Source organism: Oncorhynchus mykiss, chromosome 11 (genome assembly GCF_013265735.2).
Source record: "Oncorhynchus mykiss isolate Arlee chromosome 11, USDA_OmykA_1.1, whole genome shotgun sequence".
NCBI lineage: Eukaryota > Metazoa > Chordata > Actinopteri > Salmoniformes > Salmonidae > Oncorhynchus > Oncorhynchus mykiss.
The window spans coordinates 37,052,225-37,077,754 of NC_048575.1; the positions used below are offsets into that span (position 1 = coordinate 37,052,225).

General features: G+C 43.2%; 1 protein-coding gene across 1 annotated transcript; it reads right to left on the reverse strand.

Moving 5' to 3' along the window:
• Positions 1-1,096: 1,096 nt before the first annotated feature.
• LOC110535648 (chondroitin sulfate glucuronyltransferase) lies at positions 1,097-24,682 on the reverse strand. Its single transcript, XM_021620761.2, has 4 exons — positions 23,361-24,682; positions 4,028-4,592; positions 3,661-3,843; positions 1,097-3,009 (listed from the first exon to the last, which is right to left on the reverse strand). Exons 1-4 carry the CDS (start codon positions 23,636-23,638, stop codon positions 1,744-1,746), a joined length of 2,292 nt encoding a protein of 763 aa, XP_021476436.2. The 5' UTR covers positions 23,639-24,682; the 3' UTR covers positions 1,097-1,743.
• Between the last annotated feature and the right edge of the window lie 848 nt (positions 24,683-25,530).

Sequence of the window (25,530 nt, forward strand, 5' to 3'; positions counted from 1 at the left end):
GTTGGACCGCTGCCAAGTGGACAGAACCCACCCTGCTAACATGCTGACTAGACCGGGTGTGCACGCATGTTGATTTTGTCCATCCACACCAGACGCGAGCAGGACACACCGGTTGAAATATCAAAACGATACTCTGAACCGACTATATTAATTTGGGGACAGGTCGAAAAGCATTAAACATTCATGGCAATTTAGCTAGCTAGCTTATTTGTCTTGGGATATAAACATTGGGTTGTTATTTTTACCTGAAATGCACAAGGTCCTCAACAATTAATCCACAGATGACAGGGTAAACCGAGTTAGTTTCTAGTAATCTCTCTTCTTTGGACTTTATATAGCGGTTGGCAACCAATATTAAGGTGCATTACCACCACCAACTGGACTGGAGTGTGGACCTCAGCTCATCTATCAATCACCCATGTGGGTATATGCTCCTATCAACCAATGAGGAGATGGGAGAGGCGGGACTTGCAGCGCGTCACAAATATAACAAAGTTCTATTTTAGCGCCTGGCTATGCAGACACTCGCGAGCAGTTTTGGATGCAATCATTGAATAACATGTACTTGTACATTTATTTTGCAACGCTCGAGCACGTAACGCAAGGGGTGTGATCATTCTGAATGTGCACTGAGCTCACTCACTCCTCCCCTAGGACACGTGAAAGAGAGTTCCAGCTAAAACCTAGGGAGGCCCAGATTACTACCTTAATGTGAGGAGGCAGACTTTGGTACAAACTGTACATTGCCTCAGGGTGAGGCTACAGAGCTCTGAGGCAAGCCAGGAAGAATACAGAGTTCAGACCTCTGAATATGACTGGAGGAGTATCAACCACTAGAATCTCCTACCCTATTAGCTTGTCCTTGGCTCGTAAACCATGATCTTCACTTGCAAAGTATGCATCACTCAGTGAAAAACAGCTGCCGTTGTCATGTGGCCGTAGGTCTCAAAAACAAGCTGTTCTGTTTTGTCTTCTCTAATTGAGACCGCACGGTACGACGACTGTGTTTCAAACAAACATTGAACTGCACACAAGATACTGTAGCTAGCAAAGGAAATAGCTAGGTCTGGGATTCCAAAATAACATCAGAAAAGAGTCCAGAAGCGACATCTGCCTTTAATATCCGTAGAAAAAAAACAGACCCTATCTGTCTAGGGAATTAAACAAACCACATGAAACAAATCACACTCTCTATGGGATAAACATACTAAGAAAACTAAGTGTCAATTGAAAGAAAATACACATACACTCAATGGCTTCTCTTTAAATCCAGTATTAGAATCATAATTCAGCACAGCCATGAAGGAAGACGTATGGCTCATGCCAGTTTTCTCAAGGCTCATTGTTCATTCATCACCTACCGATAGAAGCTCCCCTTGGGCTACCATTGGAGTGAAAGCACAGAGTTCTGCCAGCCTGCACGCAGTTTGCAGGAACACACGTTGTAACATCACTCCTCAGTCTTTACAGGCCTAAGATTGCACATGGGTTCTTGGTCCTTAGGGATCCGTTTAGAGATTCAACATCCCATAATATGCCTCGTCCAAAAGTCTAGGCGGTGTGGTTCAGGTTCATAAAGAAGGCCAAAGGTATCAAGTCATTCTAGATGGTAAACCTATGGTGCATTTCCACTGTCAGGCTTTGCACCTGTGTTTGGCCCAAAGATGTTGCCTTCTGAGGCCTGTCCCTGAAAAAAGCCTGGAGTGACACCAGTGCTTCAGTGGAAAAGTACCACTAGACGCCCTAAGTGCTGTTGGCCTGCTCCTGCTCAAACAGGGCCATGGCTAGATGCGACCGCGAGGCCAGGCCCTCCAGGTTACTGAGCACACAGCGGTGGTAGATGTCCTCGCTGAAGCGCGGGTTGCACGCCCGCCGCACGTACTTCTGCACTAGTGCCGGCTCCACCGCCCGGAACACGTGCAAGCCCGAGTAGCGCACGAAGATCTCGTACACGTCCATGCTCTCCAGCAGCTCGTCGTCGTCCAGGATGTCAGCGGCCATCTTGGTGCGCGACTCCATGTAGTCGGCGTTGTAGAAGCATGCCTCCTCGAAGACGTGGCGGTCGAAGCGTCCGTCGCGCAGGGCCTCGGCGGGGAAGGAGGCCATGGTCTGCTGGTCGCGGTACAAGATGGTCTGGCTGAACTCCTGGAAGTGGGCGGGGAAGAACACCTGCCAGTTGCTGATGGCGTTCATGCGGCAGCGGTTGAGGAAGTCGGCGTTGACCTCGGTCCACACCGAGGCCAGGAAGAAGAGCGTGTCCACCGGATGCTTCTTAGAGATGATGTCCATCAGCTTGACCTGCGAGGGCACCTCCGTCTTCACGCTGATCCAGGGGATCCTCAAGTCATCGTAGCGCTTCTCCACCTCGCCGATCATGGCCTTGATGCCGGCGAACACGTCTGACTCGCTGACGCGCTGGGCGTCAAAGGGGTCGTAGACAAACAGGAAGGTGAGCAGGACATTGTCGTGCGTGTCCAGCGTGTTCATCGCATACATGTCCAGGAAGTTACCCACAAAGTCCTGCTCGCGGACCGTGACGGGCAGGATGACCTGCACCCGGGTGGCCTCCGTCACATAGGGCATGGGGATGATCTCAATGGTGCTGAGGGGGCGGAGCAGGCTGACCCGCTTGGTGATGACTTGGCTGTGACCTTTCTGTGTGAAGGCTTCCAGGGCCAGGTCCAGCACGTACTCCATGCCCCGGGTGGGGTCGAAGCGCCGGTAGCCGTTGAGCAGGCGGCGTTTCTTGAAGCGCAGCTGGGGCTGGTAGTGCTCGTTGAGGTGCTTCACGGCCGTCTCCAGCACGGCGCTCACGTCGGCCCAGTTGGCACCACGCAGTTCACACTTGGGGGCGTTGTCGGAGCATGAGTAGATGTGCTCCTCGGTGAAATACTCCCAGTTGATGACCTCGAAACGAGTCTTTGGCATGAAGGGAGGATTGACCCCGATTGGCCAGATGGCCCCCACCTTACCCTCTGGGGTCAACTCACTCAGGTTGTTGATCTGGACCTGGACAAAAGACACAACCATGTTTACATGTTAAGATGCTTTTGATAAAGATTTATTTCTTCAATACTAGGATATTTATCAACAATGTTGAGGGTAGTTGATTCAAGGTTTAACTGTAATGGGTTGACATTCTTCTTGGTCAGCGTCTCTCAAAGCTTATTATAAGCAATATTGCAAGCGTAGTATATTGTTTATGTATGTATTGTATGAGGGGTGTATTGCGTTAGGGAATCATGTGATGCTTGTTGTATACTGTAGGCTATTTTCTATGTGGAGGACTTTGTGTGATTTGATTCTTAATTGCCCGAGTAGATAAATAAAGTTGTATTGAATTGATTTACAAAGTTCACACTTTTAAACTGACGGATTGTTTACAAAATGACATTAGCAGGTAAATTTAGAATGAATTGATGTTGGAATTTCAAACATCACATCCTCACAAAACGGTTTGGTCACTGTTAAATGCCTAAATATTGGATCAGACAGAAATGTCTGCCCAGGCGTAGATATTTGTAGAAATTGGTGAGGTATGTAGGAAAACTGAACATTTGCACACTGGACCCGTGACCAGTCAAACCAACACCAGTGCCGACTCCTCAAACAGCCAGAACCATACAGAAAGCCCATCTGATTCCATTAAACAAAATCAACCTGCAGCTGCTGTATCTGTAGGTAGGTCCAGTCCAGTTCGATCTGGCTGAAGCGTTTGTGCAGGCGGTACATGAGGCTGGGCTCTGACACAGGGTGGACTGTGAAGGCATTCTTAAACTGGGCACTGTCCTCTCGCTCTGGGTCTGCTTTCTTCCCCAGCTCAAAGGAGCGATATGTCATGTCCTGTAAGTAACATGCAAACAGCGGGGAGGGAAATGTTAGCCATCCCGCAGGTAAGACAACTGATGGGTGTAGTCAAAGTACTGTAAATCATGATGACATAGCATTGATTTAAAGACTGGTAATCGTTATTGAACAACTCTATAAACATGTTTTATAATAATGATGTTTTAGCTGTGTGTTTTACCTGGTGTACCTCCACACAGCTCAGACCCAGGTAGTCGATGATGCAGCGCCCAAGCCACTCGTCAGGCCTGACGCTGAGGATGTCGTTGCGGCAGGTGTCCAGGTGGGGCTGCAGGCGGGCCAGCAGGCTGCGGGAGAGCAGGTAGCCATAACCCCCGTGGCAGTACCTGGCCCTCTCTTCCCCACCGATGAACTCCTCTGACCGGCCCATGTAGAGGTCCTGTCCCATGCTGAGGTGGCCCACCAGCTCGGCCAGCCTCTCGGCCTGCATGTAGGTGTCGTCCTGGGCCAGGAAGAACCAGTCGTAGTCCAAGCCATAGTGCTGGTGCAGGTGGCGTACCGTCTCGTACATCAGCCACACGGGCCGGTCGTCGCCGTGGGCCACCACCGTCATGCCGTGGGGGACCTTGGAGCTGCGCAGGCCCGTGAAGAAGAAGGTGCGGTGGAAGTGGTGGGCCACGGTGCGGTTCACCGCCACGGCCAGCGTGTTGAGGGTGGCCCGCGAGGTCAGCACGCCCACTAGGAGGCGCTCTCGGATGCCCAGCTCCGTGTGGATGTAGCGCGTCCTGATCACAGAGGAGGCGTTCAGAGGGACATTCACTGTTTCAAATCAAACTCACTCATTACTGAGCGGAGCTGGGTGATTTATTTTATTACATAGATGAAATAAGGAACAGGCTCCGTCTTACGGAGTGATTTACTATGCATTTACTAATGTACTATTTAACAATATGCTAATAAAAAGTTGTTACAATGTTGTAAACTACAATGTTATTTTTTCTTATAAGTAAAGTTGGTTTAAAAACGTCTGGTAAATGACTGTCAAGAATGTAAGTCTTGAATGCGCCTAGTGTCCATTCTTGTCCAGATGGCTAGGTACTGGGATTGGATATCATTGCTGAACTCTACAGTGTAGACTTAACTCTCTGCAAAATGTAAGGATTTAGGCTATGACCAAAGGAGATCATAGTCATATTCAAGAGGTATCAAAATACGGTTAAGGTTAAGCCTTTCATAAAAGAAGACACTTCAATAAAATGTAATCATTCTGTCCCATGACTGACTGAAAACAGACCGTTCAAATGGTGGTCTCTTCAGACCCTCTAGGTTAACTGGCTAATTATAACTATCCAGGCCAATAATCCGCATTGAGGTGATTCGGAGAGAAGCGATTAGTAGGACAGTAGGATTATTAAACTGTATGGGGTCAATTCCACAGTAACAGAGTGATGCTGAGAATCAGAGTTTTTGGATACTTAAAGTATGGCAAACAAAAACCATTGATTTCAAAGTTAAACAAACCATACACAATGCACCATTTCTATGGAACATTTGACAAAAATACAATGCAGATGTAAAACAGAATTGGTAACAGAATGATGGTAAAAACTCCCTCTGTTTAAGAGACTACATTTAACCAAAATTATGATTCAAATATGTCTGCACAAAGAGTGGGGTGTCAGCTATGACATGACACCTTGAGTTTGAAAACATATATTATGGTTATTGAAGTGGATTAACACCCGGTAACAGAATGACATCATGGATCCCTGATATGTACTACACAGAAATGCATCATTATAAATGTCATTCTCTTCATGGTGATGCATCCTGAATAGGTACACAAAAGTATCTCTGATTCAGAGGGGTTGGGTTAAATGCGGAAGACACATTTGAGTTGAAAGCATTCAGTTGTACAACTGACTAGGTATCCCCTTTCAACACACTGGCTATTATTCTAATGAGCTCCACCCCCAAAAAAGACCACATTTGTACCAATCTGTTTCACAAGTTTGGACAGTACAGAAAAGTGCAGTACATTATCTCATGTTTATTTTATTTATTTTACCTTTATTTAACCAGGTAGGCAAGTTGAGAACAAGTTCTCATTTACAATTGCGACCTGGCCAAGATAAAGCAAAGCAGTTCGACAGATACAACGACACAGAGTTGTAGTAAAACAACATACAGTCAATAATACAGTATAAACAAGTCTATATACAATGTGAGCAAATGAGGTGAGAAGGGAGGTAAAGGCAAAAAAGGCCATGGTGGCAAGGTAAATACAATATAGCAAGTAAAACACTGGAATGGTAGTTTTGCAATGGAAGAATGTGCAAAGTAGAAATAAAAATAATGGGGTGCAAAGGAGCAAAATAAATTAATAAATTAAATACAGTTGGGAAAGAGGTAGTTGTTTGGGCTAAATTATAGGTGGGCTATGTACAGGTGCAGTAATCTGTGAGCTGCTCTGACAGTTGGTGCTTAAAGCTAGTGAGGGAGATAAGTGTTTCCAGTTTCAGAGATTTTTGTAGCTCGTTCCAGTCATTGGCAGCAGAGAACTGGAAAGAGAGGCGGCCAAAGAAATAATTGGTTTTGGGGGTGACTAGAGAGATATACCTGCTGGAGCGTGTGCTACAGGTGGGAGATGCTATGGTGACCAGCGAGCTGAGATAAGGGGGGACTTTACCTAGCAGGGTCTTGTAGATGACCTGGAGCCAGTGGGTTTGGCGACGAGTATGAAGCGAGGGCCAGCCAACGAGAGCGTACAGGTCGCAATGGTGGGTAGTGTATGGGGCTTTGGTGACAAAACGGATTGCACTGTGATAGACTGCATCCAATTTGTTGAGTAGGGTATTGGAGGCTATTTTGTAAATGACATCGCCAAAGTCGAGGATTGGTAGGATGGTCAGTTTTACAAGGGTATGTTTGGCAGCATGAGTGAAGGATGCTTTGTTGCGAAATAGGAAGCCAATTCTAGATTTAACTTTGGATTGGAGATGTTTGATATGGGTCTGGAAGGAGAGTTTACAGTCTAACCAGACACCTAAGTATTTGTAGTTGTCCACGTATTCTAAGTCAGAGCCGTCCAGAGTAGTGATGTTGGACAGGCGGGTAGGTGCAGGTAGCGATCGGTTGAAGAGCATGCATTTAGTTTTACTTGTATTTAAGAGCAATTGGAGGCCACGGAAGGAGAGTTGTATGGCATTGAAGCTTGCCTTGAGGGTTGTTAACACAGTGTCCAAAGAAGGGCCGGAAGTATACAGAATGGTGTCGTCTGCGTAGAGGTGGATCAGAGACTCACCAGCAGCAAGAGCGACCTCATTGATGTATACAGAGAAGAGAGTCGGTCCAAGAATTGAACCCTGTGGCACCCCCATAGAGACTGCAATGTAGTGTGCTCTACTGTACTAAACTCTACTGTACAGTACTGACCTACACTCTGCTCTAATTTTCTTTACTGTACTCTGCTGTCCACGCTTGTGACAGATCTTTGGTAAGCTATACCCCTGTATAGCACTGCCCCACTTTCTTTACTGATTTCTCTCTATTGTCTATTGTCCTTGAGAACTATGATACACTCATTGTGTTGAGCGATTTTAATATTCATGTTGACAAAGATACTGACTCCAAGGCCATTGAACGTATTAATATTTTGAGCTCTATGGACTTTATCCAACATGTTACTGGGCCCATTCATAACCGCTGCCATACTCTGGACCTGGTTATTGCCAAGGGGATTTCTATTGACAAATACTCTATTATTGATGTTGCTTTATCTGATCACCACAGTGTATTTTTTACTACCTTGTTGCCCATAGCATAGGGTAAAACTAAACACATTATTCATTTTTACTGCAGTGGGCTAAATCAGGGTTACAGAGTGATTCTTGGTAGTCTTACACAAATCTAATTTGAAACAAAAGTATACACCTTACACACATGGCTATGGACTTAAAAGCAGTAGAGTTGAAATGTACTACATTTTGAGTTTATCCCAATATTACAATTTATATATACGGAACAAAAATAAACACAACATCTAAAGTGTTGGTCCCATATTTCATGAGCTGAAATTAAAGATCTCTGAAATGTTCCATATGCACAAAAATATTATTTTTCTGTTTGTGAGCATTTCTCATTTGCCAAGATAATCCATCCACCTGACAGGTGTGGCATATCAAGAAGTTGATTAAAGAGCATGATCAATACACAGGTGCACCTTGTGTTGGGGACAAAAAAAGGCCACTAAAATGTGCAGTTGTCACACAACACAATGCCACATATCTCAAGTTGAGGGAGCATGCAATTGGCATGCTGACTGCAGGAATGTCCACCAGAGCTGTTGCCAGATAATTTAATGTTCATTTCTCTACCATAAGCCTCCTCCCAACGTCGTTTTAGAGAATTTGGCAGTACGTCCAACCGGCCTCACAACCGCAGACCGACCACATGGAACCATGCCAGCCCAGGACCTTCACATCCGTATTCTTCGCTTGCAGGCCCAGCTACCTGGACAGCTGATGAAACTGAGAAGTATTTCTGTTTGTAATCTAGCCATTTTGTGGGGAAAAACTCATTCTGATTGGCTGGGCCTGGCTCCCCAGTGGGTTTGACAGAGAAACACTGATGTCATTTTATTTTATAATCTTTATTAATTATGAAATTATGGAAAATATTGGTAACATTCCAAAGATGTCTCTTTAGGTCATTAATTGCAGGAAAGGGCTACAAAACGCTAACTTACCTCTGAAGTTGCTGCAGATTTTGAGTGTATGAACAATACACCATCACCCATTCTGCCGTCCTCTTGTGATGACTTAGTTCATAACTTTAATGTCAAAGTAAGGGTGGCCATTGATGCCATAGCTCCAGTAAGGTTGAAAAGGGACACATCTAAACGGAGAGCCCCTTGGATGAGTGAGGAAACTAATCAATTAAAGAGAAATTGCAGAAAGGCAGAGCAGAAGTGGAGAAAGTCAAAGTTCCAGGTCCACTATGATATTTTGAGAGAGCAACTTGGCTATACACAGCGTACAAAACATTAAGGACACCTGCTCTTTCTATGACATAGACTGACCAGGTGAAACCTATGATCCTTTATTGATGTCACTTGTTAAATCCATTTAAAATCAGTGCAGATGAAGGGGAGGAGACAGGATGATTTTTAAGCCTTGAGACGTTCGAGACATGGATTGTGTATGTGTGCCATTCAGAGAGTGAATGGGCAGAGAAAATATTTAAGTTCCTTTGAACGGGGTATAGGAGCAGATGCCAGGCACACCAGTTTATGTCAAGAACTGCAACACTTCTGGGTTTTTCACACTCAACAGTTTCCTGTGTGTATCAAGAATGGTCTACCATCCAAAGGACATCCAGCCAACTGGAGTCAACATGGGACAGCATCCCTGTGGAACGCTTTTGACACCTTGTACAGTCCAGTCCCTGACAAATTGAGGCTGCTCTGAGGGCCAAAGGGGGACCGGGGGGGGGGGGGGGGGGGGTGCAGCTCAATATTAGAAAGGTATCCTTAACGTTTTGTACACTCGATATATACAACTAGAAATGCCTGACAGAAAAATTAGCCTAACTTGAGTACTAATAATCAGAATATTTTGAGAGTGCTCTCCTCGACCACTGATGGCCTGATAAATCCTAACCCCGCAAACCTATGTGAACATTCCTCCACATCTAAATGTGATGAGATTGCAGCATATGCCAGAGACAAGATAATAAACATTAGGCTGAGTATCAGTCAAGCAAGACCTGATGAGAAGTTTGATGATATGTGCCTACCACGCAAAGGCACTGTGGAGTTATTTTCCCTGGTTGACGCAGACATGCTCAGGAAAGTGATATCACAACTTAAGTATTTTACCTGCCTTCTCAATCCTACCCCACCCCTTCTTTAAAACAGTTTTTATTGCATATCTGAAGAAATGCAAGCTATTGTTAATCCCTCCCTGTTCACGGGCACTTTCCCCACTGCACTACAAACTGCTATGGTGAAACGCCTTCAGAAGAAAAGTCATCTAGTCTTTAGCTTTTAGCAGTTTTCAATCAATCTCCAACCTTCCATTCTTAAAACAAAATTCTGGAGAAATTGATTTTCAAACAGCTAAATTACTTTTTAAGTGCCAACTGTATTTTTGAAAATGTTCCATTTGGTTTTCGTGCCCCCCAAGGCACAGAGACAGCCTTAGTTAAAGTGGTCAATTATCTTAGCTCCAACAAAGATGCCAAACAGCTCTCTGTCCTTGTACTCTTGGATTTAAGTGCTGCATTCAACACTGTCTACCATGATGTCCTTCTGGACAGACTGGAGAGGTGGGTTGTCCTCTCTGGTCCAGTTCTAAATTGGTTTAGGACAGGGGTTCGCAAAGGTTTTGGGCCCACGACCTCATTTTGATAACTGAAAATTCTCATTGAAAAACAATGTACTTAATTTTTTTATTTGTATTTTTTTATTGTGGCTATGGCAGTCAATTGCAAAACATTCTAACAGTATTTCTGATTGTAATTCTCAACTCAACATCATATACATTTAATGAGAGGCTGTGACAGTCAGTTGCAAATTAGTCTGACATCATTTCCCTTATCTCACCACCACGAATGAGATGGATCTGCTTGAGGCATGTCGCGTCGGAGCTTCTCAAAGTCAGCGGGCATGGTCGACAGTGTGCACCTAAATTTCTCCTGTCACAACAAACCTGGATCAATATTTGTTTTTAATGCACTGAATCAGCATACCACAAGTTTTAAACATCAGAGGGAGACTGCACAGTATTTTCATTTTTATTTTTTTATTTAACCTTTATTTAACCAGGTAGGCTAGTTGAGAACAAGTTCTCATTTACAACTGCGACGTGGCCAAGATAAAGCATAGCAGTGTGAACAGACAACAACACAGAGTTACACATGGAGTAAACAATAAACAAGTCAATAACACAGTAGAAGGAAAAAAAGAGAAAAAAAAGAGTCTATATACATTGTGTGCAAAAGGCATGAGGAGGTAGGCAATAAATAGGCCATAGGAGTGAATAATTACAATTTAGCAGATTAACACTGGAGTGATAAATGATCAGATGATCATGTGCAGGTAGAGATACTTGTGTGCAAAAGAGCAGAAAAGTAAATAAATAAAAACAGTATGGGGATGAGGTAGGTAAACTGGGTGGGCTATTCAGCCATGGACTATGTACAGCTGCAGCGATCGGTTAGCTGCTTAGATAGCAGATGTTTAAAGTTGGTGAGGGAAATAAAAGTCTCCAACTTCAGCGATTTTTGCAATTCGTTCCAGTCACAGGCAGCAGAGAACTGGAAGGAAAGGCAGCCAAATGAGGTGTTGGCTTTAGAGTTGATCAGTGAGATACACCTGCTGGAGCACGTGTTACCATCGTGACCAGTGAACTGAGATAGGGCGGAGCTTTGCCTAGCATGGACTTGTAGATGACCTGGAGCCAGTGGGTCTGGTGACGAATACAGTGCCTTGCGAAAGTATTCGGCCCCCTTGAACTTTGCGACCTTTTGCCACATTTCAGGCTTCAAACATAAAGATATAAAACTGTATTTTTTTGTGAAGAATCAACAACAAGTGGGACACAATCATGAAGTGGAACGACATTTATTGGATATTTCAAACTTTTTTAACAAATCAAAAACTGAAAAATTGGGCGTGCAAAATTATTCAGCCCCTTTACTTTCAGTGCAGCAAACTCTCTCCAGAAGTTCAGTGAGGATCTCTGAATGATCCAATGTTGACCTAAATGACTAATGATGATAAATACAATCCACCTGTGTGTAATCAAGTCTCCGTATAAATGCACCTGCACTGTGGTAGTCTCAGAGGTCCGTTAAAAGCGCAGAGAGCATCATGAAGAACAAGGAACACACCAGGCAGGTCCGAGATACTGTTGTGAAGAAGTTTACAGCCGGATTTGGATACAAAAAGATTTCCCAAGCTTTAAACATCCCAAGGAGCACTGTGCAAGCAATAATATTGAAATGGAAGGAGTATCAGACCACTGCAAATCTACCAAGACCTGGCCGTCCCTCTAAACTTTCAGCTCATACAAGGAGAAGACTGATCAGAGATGCAGCCAAGATCCCCATGATTACTCTGGATGAACTGCAGAGATCTACAGCTGAGGTGGGAGACTCTGTCCATAGGACAACAATCAGTCGTATATTGCACAAATCTGGCCTTTATGGAAGAGTGGCAAGAAGAAAGCCATTTCTTAAAGATATCCATAAAAAGTGTTGTTTAAAGTTTGCCACAAGCCACCTGGGAGACACACCAAACATGTGGAAGAAGGTGCTCTGGTCAGATGAAACCAAAATTGAACTTTTTGGCAACAATGCAAAACATTATGTTTGGTGTAAAAGCAACAGCTGAACACACCATCCCCACTGTCAAACATGGTGGCGGCAGCATCATGGTTTGGGCCTGCTTTTCTTCAGCAGGGACAGGGAAGATGGTTAAAATTGATGGGAAGATGGATGGAGCCAAATACAGGACCATTCTGGAAGAAAACCTGATGGAGTCTGCAAAAGACCTGAGACTGGGACGGAGATTTGTCTTCCAACAAGACAATGATCCAAAACATAAAGCAAAATCTACAATGGAATGGTTCAAAAATAAACATATCCAGGTGTTAGAATGGCCAAGTCAAAGTCCAGACCTGAATCCAATCGAGAATCTGTGGAAAGAACTGAAAACTGCTGTTCACAAATGCTCTCCATCCAACCTCACTGAGCTCGAGCTGTTTTGCAAGGAGGAATGGGCAAAAATGTCAGTCTCTCGATGTGCAAAACTGATAGAGACATACCCCAAGCGACTTACAGCTGTAATCGCAGCAAAAGGTGGCGCTACAAAGTATTAACTTAAGGGGGCTGAATAATTTTGCACGCCCAATTTTTCAGTTTTTGATTTGTTAAAAAAGTTTGAAATATCCAATAAATGTCGTTCCACTTCATGATTGTGTCCCACTTGTTGTTGATTCTTCACAAAAAAATACAGTTTTATATCTTTATGTTTGAAGACTGAAATGTGGCAAAAGGTCGCAAAGTTCAAGGGGGCCGAATACTTTCGCAAGGCACTGTATGTAGCGAGGGCAAGCCGACTAGAGCATACAGGTCGCAGTGGTGGGTGGTCTAAGGTGCTTTAGTGACAAAACGGATGGCACTGTGATAAACTGCATCCAGCTTGCTGAGTAGAGTATTGGAAGCTATTTTGTAGATGACATCGCCGAAGTCGAGGATCGGTAGGATAGTCAGTTTTACTAGGGTAAGTTTGGCGGCGTGAGTGAAGGAGGCTTTGTTGCGAAATAGAAAGCCGACTCTAGATTTGATTTTAGATTGGAGATGTTTGATATGAGTCTGGAAGGAGAGTTTACAGTCTAGCCAGACACCTAGGTACTTATAGATGTCCACATATTCTAGGTCGGAACCATCCAGGGTGGTGATGCTAGTCGGGCGTGCGGGTGCAGGCAGCGAATGGTTGAAAAGCATGCATTTGGTTTTACTAGCGTTTAAGAGCAGTTGGAGGCCACGGAAGGAGTGTTGTATGGCATTGAAGCTCGTTTGGAGGTTAGATAGCACAGTGTCCAAGGAAGGGCCAGAAGTATACAGAATGGTGTCGTCTGCGTAGAGGTGGATCGGGGAATCGCCCGCAGCAAGAGCAACATCTTGATATATACAGAGAAAAGAGTCAGCCCGAGAATTTAACCCTGTGGCACCCCCATAGAGACTGCCTGAGAACCAGACAACATGCCCTCCGATTTGACACACTGAACTCTGTCTGCAAAGTAGTTGGTGAACCAGGCAAGGCAGTCATTAAAAAAACCGAGGCTACTGAGTTTGCCGATAAGAATATGATGATTGACAGAGTCAAAAGCCTTGGCCAGGTCAATGAAGACGGCTGCACAGTACTGTCTTTTATCGATGGTGGTTATGATATTGTTTAGTACCTTGAGCGTGGCTGAGGTGCACCCGTGACCGGGTCGGAAACCGGATTGCACAGCGGAGAAGGTACGGTGGGATTCGAGATGGTCGCTGATCTGTTTGTTAACTTGGCTTTCGAAGACCTTAGATAGGCAGGGCAGGATGGATATAGGTCTGTAACAGTTTGGGTCCAGGGTGTTTCCCCCTTTGAAGAGGGGGATGATCGCGGCAGTTTTCCAATCCTTGGGGGATCTCAGATGATACGAAGGAGAGGTTGAACAGGCTGGTAATAGGGGTTGCGACAATGGTGGCGGATAATTTCAGAAATAGAGGGTCCAGATTGTCAAGCCCAGCTGATTTGTATGGGTCCAGGTTTTGCAGCTCTTTCAGGACATCTGCTATCTGGATTTGGGTAAAGGAGAAGCTGGGGAGGCTTGGGTGAGTAGCTGCGGGGGGGGGGTGGAGCTGTTGGCCGAGGTTGGAGTAGCCAGGAGGAAGGCATGGCCAGCCGTTGAGAAATGCTTCTTGAAGTTTTCGATTATCATGGATTTATGGGTGGTGACCGTGTTACCTAGCCTTAGTGCAGTGGGCAGCTGGGAGGAGGTGCTCTTGTTCTCCATGGACTTTAGTGTCCCAGAACTTTTTGGAGTTAGAGCTACAGGATGCAAATTTCTGCTTGAAAAAGCTGGCCTGCGTGTATTGGTTCCTGACTTCCCTGAACAGTTGCATATCGCGGGGGCTATTTGATGCTATTGCAGTCCGCCACAGGATGTTTTTGTGCTGGTCGAGGGCAGTCAGGTCTGGAGTGAACCAAGGGCTATATCTGTTCTTAGTTCTGCATTTTTTGAACGGAGCATGCTTATCTAAGATGGTGAGGAAGTTACTTTTAAAGAATGACCAGGCATCCTCAACTGACGGGATGAGGTCAATATCCTTCCAGGATACCCGGGCCAGGTCGATTAGAAAGGCCTGCTCGCAGAAGGAGCGTTTGACAGTGATGAGGGGTGGACTCAAAGTATTCCCTTTGAGTCCGATCCAAAACTCCTCCATAGTGACCCGTGAATGCGGCCACATGACAGCTCGATCAGCTGTTCGATTTCACTTCCCGGCAAGCTCACGGAGCCAGGATCACAGTCAAATGGATTTAGCCGATTCAGTCACTCATCTGTAGAATTTTTGTTTTTCCCTTGCATGCTTGCGTTCAGTTCAGTCAGTTTCCCAAATGTCTGTTACATAGGCAATGAGACATTTTATTTGTTTACACAGAGTCAGTCTTTTTTTTATATATATATATTTTTTACATCCATTACGAATGACAGTTCCCCTCTCAATTCAAAAGATCTTTCCAACACTTCTCCTCGATAACCACCAAGCCTCGGTGTGAAATAGAACATTGTCCTGCTCTGATCCCATATCTCCACCTAGTTTTGCGAACAGGTGTGCACGAAGTAGTTTACAATAGAAGTTACCTGGGGCGTATATCAGTTCTGCGCTCAGCTCTTTTTCCGCCAGTTGCTCTCGGTGTATCTCCATTATAGCTCAGTGTGTGCATCATACAATGCGTCCATATAGCAGAGGGAGACGCATTCATAACTCGCGTGCAGAGGCCTGCCCGCCATCCCGTGATAGATGGAGCCCCATATGTGCAAAAGCCCACCATTCAATCCCATGGAATCTGTTATTCGTTAATATAGCCATGCAGCACCCTGAACATCCCATGTGCCATTTCATGCTCGGGAATTGTGAGCCCCCCCAAAAAATATGTCCTCCTGAATAGCATCCCATGACATGTAGCGAACAAAGGTCAATGCATCTCAGCCCTAACAGCTAATATCCATTTGGAGAGCATGAAGTGGGGAGTTTGAGTCGTTCACTCAGAGTTTTCACTTGATTTCTAGCTACAGTGCCTTGCGAAAGTATTCGGCCCCCTTGAACTTTGCGACCTTTTGCCACATTTCAGGCTTCAAACATAAAGATATAAAACTGTATTTTTTTGTGAAGAATCAACAACAAGTGGGACACAATCATGAAGTGGAACGACATTTATTGGATATTTCAAACTTTTTTAACAAATCAAAAACTGAAAAATTGGGCGTGCAAAATTATTCATCCCCCTTAAGTTAATACTTTGTAGCGCCACCTTTTGCTGCGATTACAGCTGTAAGTCGCTTGGGGTTATGTCTCTATCAGTTTTGCACATCGAGAGACTGACATTTTTTCCCATTCCTCCTTGCAAAACAGCTCGAGCTCAGTGAGGTTGGATGGAGAGCATTTGTGAACAGCAGTTTTCAGTTCTTTCCACAGATTCTCGATTGGATTCAGGTCTGGACTTTGACTTGGCCATTCTAAAACCTGGATATGCTTATTTTTGAACCATTCCATTGTAGATTTTGCTTTATGTTTTAGATCATTGTCTTGTTGGAAGACAAATCTCCGTCCCAGTCTCAGGTCTTTTGCAGACTCCATCAGGTTTTCTTCCAGAATGGTCCTGTATTTGGCTCCATCCATCTTCCCATCAATTTTAACCATCTTCCCTGTCCCTGCTGAAGAAAAGCAGGCCCAAACCATGATGCTGCCACCACCATGTTTGACAGTGGAGATGGTGTGTTCAGGGTGATGAGCTGTGTTGCTTTTACGCCAAACATAACATTTTGCATTGTTGCCAAAAAGTTCAATTTTGGTTTCATCTGACCAGAGCACCTTCTTCCACGTGTCTCCCAGGTGGCTTGTGGCAAACTTTAAACGACACTTTCTATGGATATCTTTAAGAAATGGCTTTCTTCTTGCCACTCTTCCATAAAGGCCAGATTTGTGCAATATACGACTGATTGTTGTCCTATGGACAGAGTCTCCCACCTCAGCTGTAGATCTCTGCAGTTCATCCAGAGTGATCATGGGCCTCTTGGCTGCATCTCTGATCAGTCTTCTCCTTGTATGAGCTGAAAGTTTAGAGGGACGGCCAGGTCTTGGTAGATTTGCAGTGGTCTGATACTCCTTCCATTTCAATATTATCGCTTGCACAGTGCTCCTTGGGATGTTTAAAGCTTGGGAAATCTTTTTGTATCCAAATCCGGCTTTAAACTTCTTCACAACAGTATCTCGGACCTGCCTGGTGTGTTCCTTGTTCTTCATGATGTTCTCTGCGCTTTTAACGGACCTCTGAGACTACCACAGTGCAGGTGCATTTATACGGAGACTTGATTACACACAGGTGGATTGTATTTATCATCATTAGTCATTTAGGTCAACATTGGATCATTCAGAGATCCTCACTGAACTTCTGGAGAGAGTTTGCTGCACTGAAAGTAAAGGGGCTGAATAATTTTGCACGCCCAATTTTTCAGTTTTTGATTTGTTAAAAAAGTTTGAAATATCCAATAAATGTCGTTCCACTTCATGATTGTGTCCCACTTGTTGTTGATTCTTCACAAAAAAATACAGTTTTATATCTTTATGTTTGAAGCCTGAAATGTGGCAAAAGGTCGCAAAGTTCAAGGGGGCCGAATACTTTCGCAAGGCACTGTATAGCATCAATTATTAGTTTCACAGTGTTATCTGACAAAGGTATTGATGTGAGTGTCTATGCCTCTGCCTCCCCACACATTGTTTTCACCATATCAATTGTGGCTAGTAATATCAAAGTCTCTGCAATAGTGTATGGTTTCATAGCATAGCGGGCTTAGCCATTCACCGTGGGAATGATTCAAGTGCAACGGTTAAGTGCGGCTTTTTCACACAATCTAAGGGCTCTGGGTGAATTTGAACTTTTTATAATTGTCATTTAGATTAAGGTCAACCACATTACAATGATTGAGAGACATAGACGATATTTTAATATATACAATACCAGTCAAAAGTGTGGACACCTACTCATTTTTCAATTTGTATATTTTATTATTATATATATTTTTTAGTTAACCTTTATTTAACTAGGCAAGCCAGTTAAGAACAAATTCTTATTTACAATGACGCCATGGAACTCCCAATCACGGCCAGATGTGATAGTCTGGATTCGAACCAGGGACTGTAGTGACACCTCTTGCACTGAGATGCAGTTTCTTAGACCGCTGCGCCATTCAAGGGCTTTTCTTTATTTGTACTATTTTCTACATTGTAGAATAATAGTGAAGACATCCAAACTATGAAATAACACATATGGAATCATGTAGTAACCAAAAAAAGTGTTAAATCAAAATTATTTTATATTTGAGATTCTTCAAAGTAGCCACCCTTTGCCTTGATGACAGCTTTGCACACTCTTGGCATTCTCTCAACCAGCTTCATGAAGAATGCTTTTCCAACAGTCTTTAAGGAGTTCCCACATATGTGGTTGGCTGCTTTTCCTTCCCTCTGCGTTCCAACTCATCCCAAACCTTCTCAATTGGGTTGAGGTTGGGTGGCTGTGGAGGCCAGGTCATCTGATGCATCACTCCATCACCCTCCTTGGTAAAATAGCCCTTACACAGCCTGGAGGTGTATTTTGGGTCATTGTCCTGTTGAAAAACAAATGATAGTCCCACTAAGTGCAAACAAGATGGGATGGCGTATCACTGCAGAATGCTGTGGTTGCCATGATGGTTAAGTATGCCTTGAATTCTAAATAAATCACTGACAGTGTCACCAGTAAAACACCCCCCACACCACCTCCTCCATGCTTCATGGTGGGAACCACACATGCGGAGATCATCCGTTCACCTACTCTGCGTCTCACAAAGACACGGCGGTTGGAACCATAAAATCTCAAATTTGGACTCATCAGACGAAATGACAGATTTCCACCTGTCTGATGTCGATTGCTCGTGTTTCTTGGACAAAGCAAGTCTTTTCTTCTTATTGGTGTCCTTTAATAGTGGTTTAGACTGTTGTTTCTCTATGCTTATTTAAACTGTTCTTGCCATAATATGGACTTGGTCTTTTACCAAATAGGGCTATCGTCTGTATACCAGCCCTACCTTGTCACAACACAACTGATTGGCTCAAACGCAATAAGCAGGAAAGAAATTCCACAAATTAACTTAACAAGGCACATCTGTTAATTGAAATGCATTCCAGGTGACTACCTCATGAAGCTGGTTGAGAGAATGCCAAGAGTGTGCGAAGCTGTCATCAAGACAAAGGGTGGCTACTTTGAAGAATCTCAAATATAAAAAATATTTGGATTTGTTTAACACTTTTCTGGTTACTACATTATTCCATAATATTTGTTTTATACATGATTGTTATTTCATAGTTGTGATGTCTTCAATATTATTCTACAATGTAGAAAATAGTAAAACAAATCAAATAAGAAAAACCCTTGAATGAGTAGGTGTGTCCAAACCTTTGACTGGTACTGTACGTATATTTAGTGTTAGAGATAAGGTGCATATTTTCTAAAGATCTGTCTTGATCAAAACGTCTGCCCCTATCATAGTGAACGTCTCACTGAGCTATAGCTTGGCTTCCTGAACTCGTTAGGAACTTGCCTTTCATCTCATATTAATCTACTATTTAAATGACTGGCTATAAATCGCTGTTTGAATGTGCTACAGCGACAAAACCACTCCCTCCTGCTGCATTACAATGTAAGGATTCCAGACATATGCTTTGCTAGTGGCTGTGATGTAGAGTTCTGATGGACAGTAGGAAGAGAGAATGAAATGGTAGGAGGGACATCCCCGCTTCAAGTGGTATCGGATTTCACATCCTGCTTCACACAGGCAGAAGAGACATACTCCTGTGTCTGTGAGAATCAGGGCTACCGCTCAATGCAAGCCATTTCGATCTATGGTGTCCACATATCGATTTATATATGAAAATGTCGGTCGGAACCGGCACCAGAAACACTCAGGTCCCAAAAACAGAGGACTTTACATCTAAACAAATATAGACTCTTAGCTTTCATTTGACACCAAATTTGATGGGCTCCTATGAACTTCACGTTAGTACTCAAGCCAGGGTTCTTTACATGGAATTGCCCATGGGCTTTTTAAACAAATCTTTATCAAGGGGTGAAATGTCAGTAGAGGTCTAATAGCATTGGCCATCTCTTTCTTCTCCTTCCTTTTTTAACAACTTTCATATAGCCTAAGAAATGTTCCCTAAAAGTGTAGGCCGACATATTCTACGTCATATGAATCAGAGTGGTTTAGACCCAGTACGAACAGATAAAAGACGTTTAAAAATGGGTGAACAAACAACGTAAATTTGTGAGAATCAAACAGACAGTGGCCTATAAAGGCCTTCCTTTTGAAACAACGTGTGATGCATCTGCAGCGAAAGTCATGATTTGCGTCATTCACATATCGATGACGAATTTGGCAATGTTAGCGGGTTACATAAGCGTTAGTTCCCAGAAAACACCATTCATATGCCTCGCACTGGGGTGCATTATTTTTTATAACAGTTATTAAAGAGGATTTCATAAAAGAGATCCAATAGCTCTGCATATATTTTTAAGCAGTGTCTTCCTTTTGGTCATTTCCATGTAGAAGTATCCATGAGTACAAACATGTCAAGTTCATAGGAGCATGTCAAATGAAAGGGCACAACAAAAAAATATTTTTAAAAATATACATACAGTGCCTTGCGAAAGTATTCGGCCCCCTTGAACTTTGCGACCTTTTGCCACATTTCAGGCTTCAAACATAAAGATATAAAACTGTATTTTTTTGTGAAGAATCAACAACAAGTGGGACACAATCATGAAGTGGAACGACATTTATTGGATATTTCAAACTTTTTTAACAAATCAAAAACTGAAAAATTGGGCGTGCAAAATTATACAGCCCGCTTAAGTTAATACTTTGTAGCGCCACCTTTTGCTGCGATTACAGCTGTAAGTCGCTTGGGGTATGTCTCTATCAGTTTTTCACATCGAGAGACTGAAATTTTTTCCCATTCCTCCTTGCAAAACAGCTCGAGCTCAGTGAGGTTGGATAGAGAGCATTTGTGAACAGCAGTTTTCAGTTCTTTCCACAGATTCTCGATTGGATTCAGGTCTGGACTTTGACTTGGCCATTCTAACACCTGGATATGTTTATTTTTGAACCATTCCATTGTAGATTTTGCTTTATGTTTTGGATCATTGTCTTGTTGGAAGACAAATCTCCGTCCCAGTCTCAGGTCTTTTGCAGACTCCATCAGGTTTTCTTCCAGAATGGTCCTGTATTTGGCTCCATCCATCTTCCCATCAATTTTAACCATCTTCCCTGTCCCTGCTGAAGAAAAGCAGGCCAAAACCATGATGCTGCCACCACCATGTTTGACAGTGGGGATGGTGTGTTCAGCTGTGTTGCTTTTACGCCAAACATAACATTTTGCATTGTTGCCAAAAAGTTCAATTTTGGTTTCACCTGACCAGAGCACCTTCTTCCACATGTTTGGTGTGTCTCCCAGGTGGCTTGTGGCAAACTTTAAACAACACTTTTTATGGATATCTTTAAGAAATGGCTTTCTTCTTGCCACTCTTCCATAAAGGCCAGATTTGTGCAATATACGACTGATTGTTGTCCTATGGACAGAGTCTCCCACCTCAGCTGTAGATCTCTGCAGTTCATCCAGAGTGATCATGGGCCTCTTGGCTGCATCTCTGATCAGTCTTCTCCTTGTATGAGCTGAAAGTTTAGAGGGACGGCCAGGTCTTGGTAGATTTGCAGTGGTCTGATACTCCTTCCATTTCAATATTATCGCTTGCACAGTGCTCCTTGGGATGTTTAAAGCTTGGGAAATCTTTTTGTATCCAAATCTGGCTTTAAACTTCTTCACAACAGTATCTCGGACCTGCCTGGTGTGTTCCTTGTTCTTCATGATGCTCTCTGCGCTTTTAACGGACCTCTGAGACTATCACAGTGCAGGTGCATTTATACGCAGACTTGATTACACACAGGTGGATTGTATTTATCCCCATTAGTCATTTAGGTCAACATTGGATCATTCAGAGATCCTCACTGAACTTCTGGAGAGAGTTTGCTGCACTGAAAGTAAAGGGGCTGAATAATTTTGCACGCCCAATTTTTCAGTTTTTGATTTGTTAAAAAAGTTTGAAATATCCAATAAATGTCGTTCCACTTCATGATTGTGTCCCACTTGTTGTTGATTCTTCACAAAAAAATACAGTTTTATATCTTTATGTTTGAAGCCTGAAATGTGGCAAAAGGTCGCAAAGTTCAAGGGGGCCGAATACTTTCGCAAGGCACTGTATATATATATATATATATATGCAATAAGCTAAATTCTTTGATTTGTCAAACAGATAAAAGGGGTCTTAGAAAACATCTACCAGAAAGTCTTAAAAGGTATTACAAAAACAATAATATTGAAGTAAATACCCCTGGCAACTAATATACACACTTTTTTCTGCCTTCTGTAAGTATAAGAAACGTTGCCTTGTGCCTTGAAATTCCTTTACCAAAAACCCACAGATCTTTTAAGATATTGTCTAATTTCTTTCCCTCATGTGAAGGGAGGACAATGAAAGTTCACAGAACTATCAAGGTAGACCTATCAATTAGTTAGTTTTTTTACTGATACCAATTTTGTATATGAATTATTAAGTCTTTCAAAATCTAAATTCTGTTATCAAATCGGTCAGTCTGCCCTGGATTTCAGCGCCTACCCCGGCCAAACCCTCCTCTAACCGAGACGACGCTGGGACAATAGTATGCCGCCCTATGGGACTCCCAATCACAGCCAGTTGTGATACATCCCGGGATCAAACCCGGGTCTGTAGTGACGCCTCTAGCACTGCGATGTAGTGCCTTAAACCACTGCGCCACACAGTTCCAAAGTACAGCACAGTTGAGTAGAGTAGATTGTCAGGAGAGTAGAGTACAGTACAAAGTAGAGAACACTAGAGTTGAGTACACTGTACTGAACTATACTCTTCTGAACTATACTCGACTTATATACTCGGCTGTACTTTGATGTCCAAACTTGTGAAACATAAACATCTATGATTGGTCGGGTCCAGACCAACCAAATTTGGTCTTGTTTGTTGGCGGAGCTCATTAAAATAATAGCCAGTGTGTAGAATAATACTCAAATATGCATAAAGGAGGATATTGCATATTTCTACCTGTGTGTACCTATTCAGGATACATCACCGTGAAGGGAATGACATTCATATCCATAATTATGCATTTCTGTGTAGTATAGATCAGGGACACATGATAAAATGATGTTACGGCAATTATGTTACTGGGTGTAAATCCACTTCACTTATTGTAGTTCAATAACCTAAAGAGATATTTTCAAACTCAAGGTGTCAAGTCATAGCTGACACCCCATTCCTTCTGCAGACAACTTTATATCTTAATTTGGAGAAGATATTTATGAATTTTTGGATAACGTGGTCACATTAAAAACAGAGGAAGATTTTACCTAAATTCTGTTACAAAACTTTGCATCTGCACCTTTCTTCCAATAAATGTGCTTGTAGAATTCTCTGTGTAAATTGTTAAAAGTAATCATTGTGCATAGAGTTGTATGCTTTGTTAAACTTTGAAATCAATGGATTTTGTTTGGTATCCATTTTACGTGAAAAACCTGCCCATTTGCAAACTCTTATCTGTGAAACCTAGTGTTAGGCTAGGGTGTGTTATTCCTCTGTGCATCCATCCCAAAATGCTCACCTGAGGACCTTCTTGTGTGGTTTGTTGGGGTCCTTGTGGTATGGTATGACGCGTGGCTGGAAGTCCTCATTCCCAGGACCACCTCTCTGGTCCCCATGGGGGTCTCCCCTGTTGCTGCCCAGGAAGAGACCCCTATTGCCCAGTTCATCTCCACACGAGTCAAATGTGTCTCCCTGGGTCCAGGAGACCATCAGCAGGCTCAGGCTGCATCCCAAAGAGAGCCCCAGGATAAGGGGGAAAGCAGGCCTGAACACGGCCAGGAAGGAGGAAAGACGCATAACGAAGAGGTGGACTTCAGTGCTGTCAATCAAGTTTTATGTTATGTTCCTCTGAAATTCTCCACAAACATTTGTAGAATGCTGTTTAAAACCATGTAATCGCCCTTCTGGTGAAGTGCCAACCACTTTCAAGCTAGGTTCAGTCAAATCTGATAAATTGGCACAATTATGGCTGTGCTGCACCATGGAGTAGATAGCTCACTACATCATTATCAGTGCCATTTAAGGATAAGGTACTATAAGGTATTTACTATAGAATAACTTGGCACACTGAACAGACAGCTGTATTGACTGCCACTCTTCAGCAGTCAATACCTAGCTACTGTAATAGGCTTCTGTCCAATAATAAACCATCTAGCTAGCTAGTAGGCTAACAAGTACGCTAGCCAGCTGAAATAACAATTTGCAATTGGCTTGCTACGAGTTAACTAGCTAGTGAGGTGGCTGGCTAGTGTCCCCAGCTAGCTAGCGACATACAATGAAGCCAGGGCTTTACACTGCTGTAACGTTGTTCATGTTTTAGATAACTATCCTGACAAAACGACAACATCCAAGCCTCGGTATCGGGTAGCAAGCTACCTAGTTAACGGTGTTTGTCCTTCGTTCTCTCCCCAAAACAAAGTGTGTTTTCCTCTCCATTTTTGTTGATGCAGGCGCAGTTATCCATATTTTGTCTGTAGGTGGTCAGAAAACGATGAAATTCCATGTCAGCGTGATCCACAGAAACACAGCATGCATGCTGTATTTTCTTCAAATTATGTCAGGCTAATGATGTAGCTACAGTAGTTGACCAAGTCGACTTTTTTTCCTCTCACTTCCTCAAAGTGAATAATTCACCGCCTCCAAGTAAAGCATCTCTTTCAAATCTTCATGAATTAATTTTAAAAAATGCTACTTGTCAGAGAGAAACCTTCTGGAAAGCGTGTCGTGCACTGGATAAGGTACTATCTGAAAATATTGCTTCTCATTCTGCATCCATTCTGCACTGCGCTTGTGGGGCAAAATGCTGTCAGACACGTCGTCATCAGACGTCTGTAGAGGGGGTCTCTGATGCCCGTCAAGTTCAATACCACCCCGTATTTGGAATGCTTCATTCTATTTTTTTCCCTTCATTTTCTTGCATTCAAAAAGATACATTGTATGCATCCATAACAGTAGTGAGGAAAATATTTTGCTAAAATCTCATTTGAAGGGGGTAGAGAATCTAATCATTCCTTTTATGTGACTCAACTCAAACTTGATTTCAAAGATTGTTGTGCTGGCAACACTCATTGGGCACATATCCAAATCATTACTTTATTTTGTAAATCATAGTCTGATTACTTATGCAACTGAAACATGGACCAATACATTTGATTTAATATCTACCTTATTACTTTATTATCCATCCTTTCAACATTCCATAATCTGAAACTAACCCTGATTCAGATGACCATCCTACCCATGCTAGATTACTGAGACATAATTTATAGATCGTCAGGTAAGGGTGCTCTCGAGCAGCTAGATGTTCTTTACCATTCGGCCATCAGATTTGCCACCAATGCTCCTGATAGAACACATCACTGTACTCTTCTGTAAACTGGTCATTTCTTTGTACCCGTCGCAAGACCCACCCATGCTTATTTATAAAACCCTCTTAGGCCTCACTCCCCCCTATCTGAGATGCCTAATGCAGCCCTCATCCTCCACATACAACACCCGTTCTGCCAGTGACATTCTGCTAAAGGTCCCTGTAGTTTCTGGGATCTACATCTGTTTATATTAGTTACTATGCTGTTACTAAGCAGTAATGTATTGCGGCAGTGTTACGTTACTACACCTAATAGAAAATGCACATGCGCACTAGGGTGCCGGGAACTGTAGAGCGAAAACTAACTGTACTCCCGTCTCCT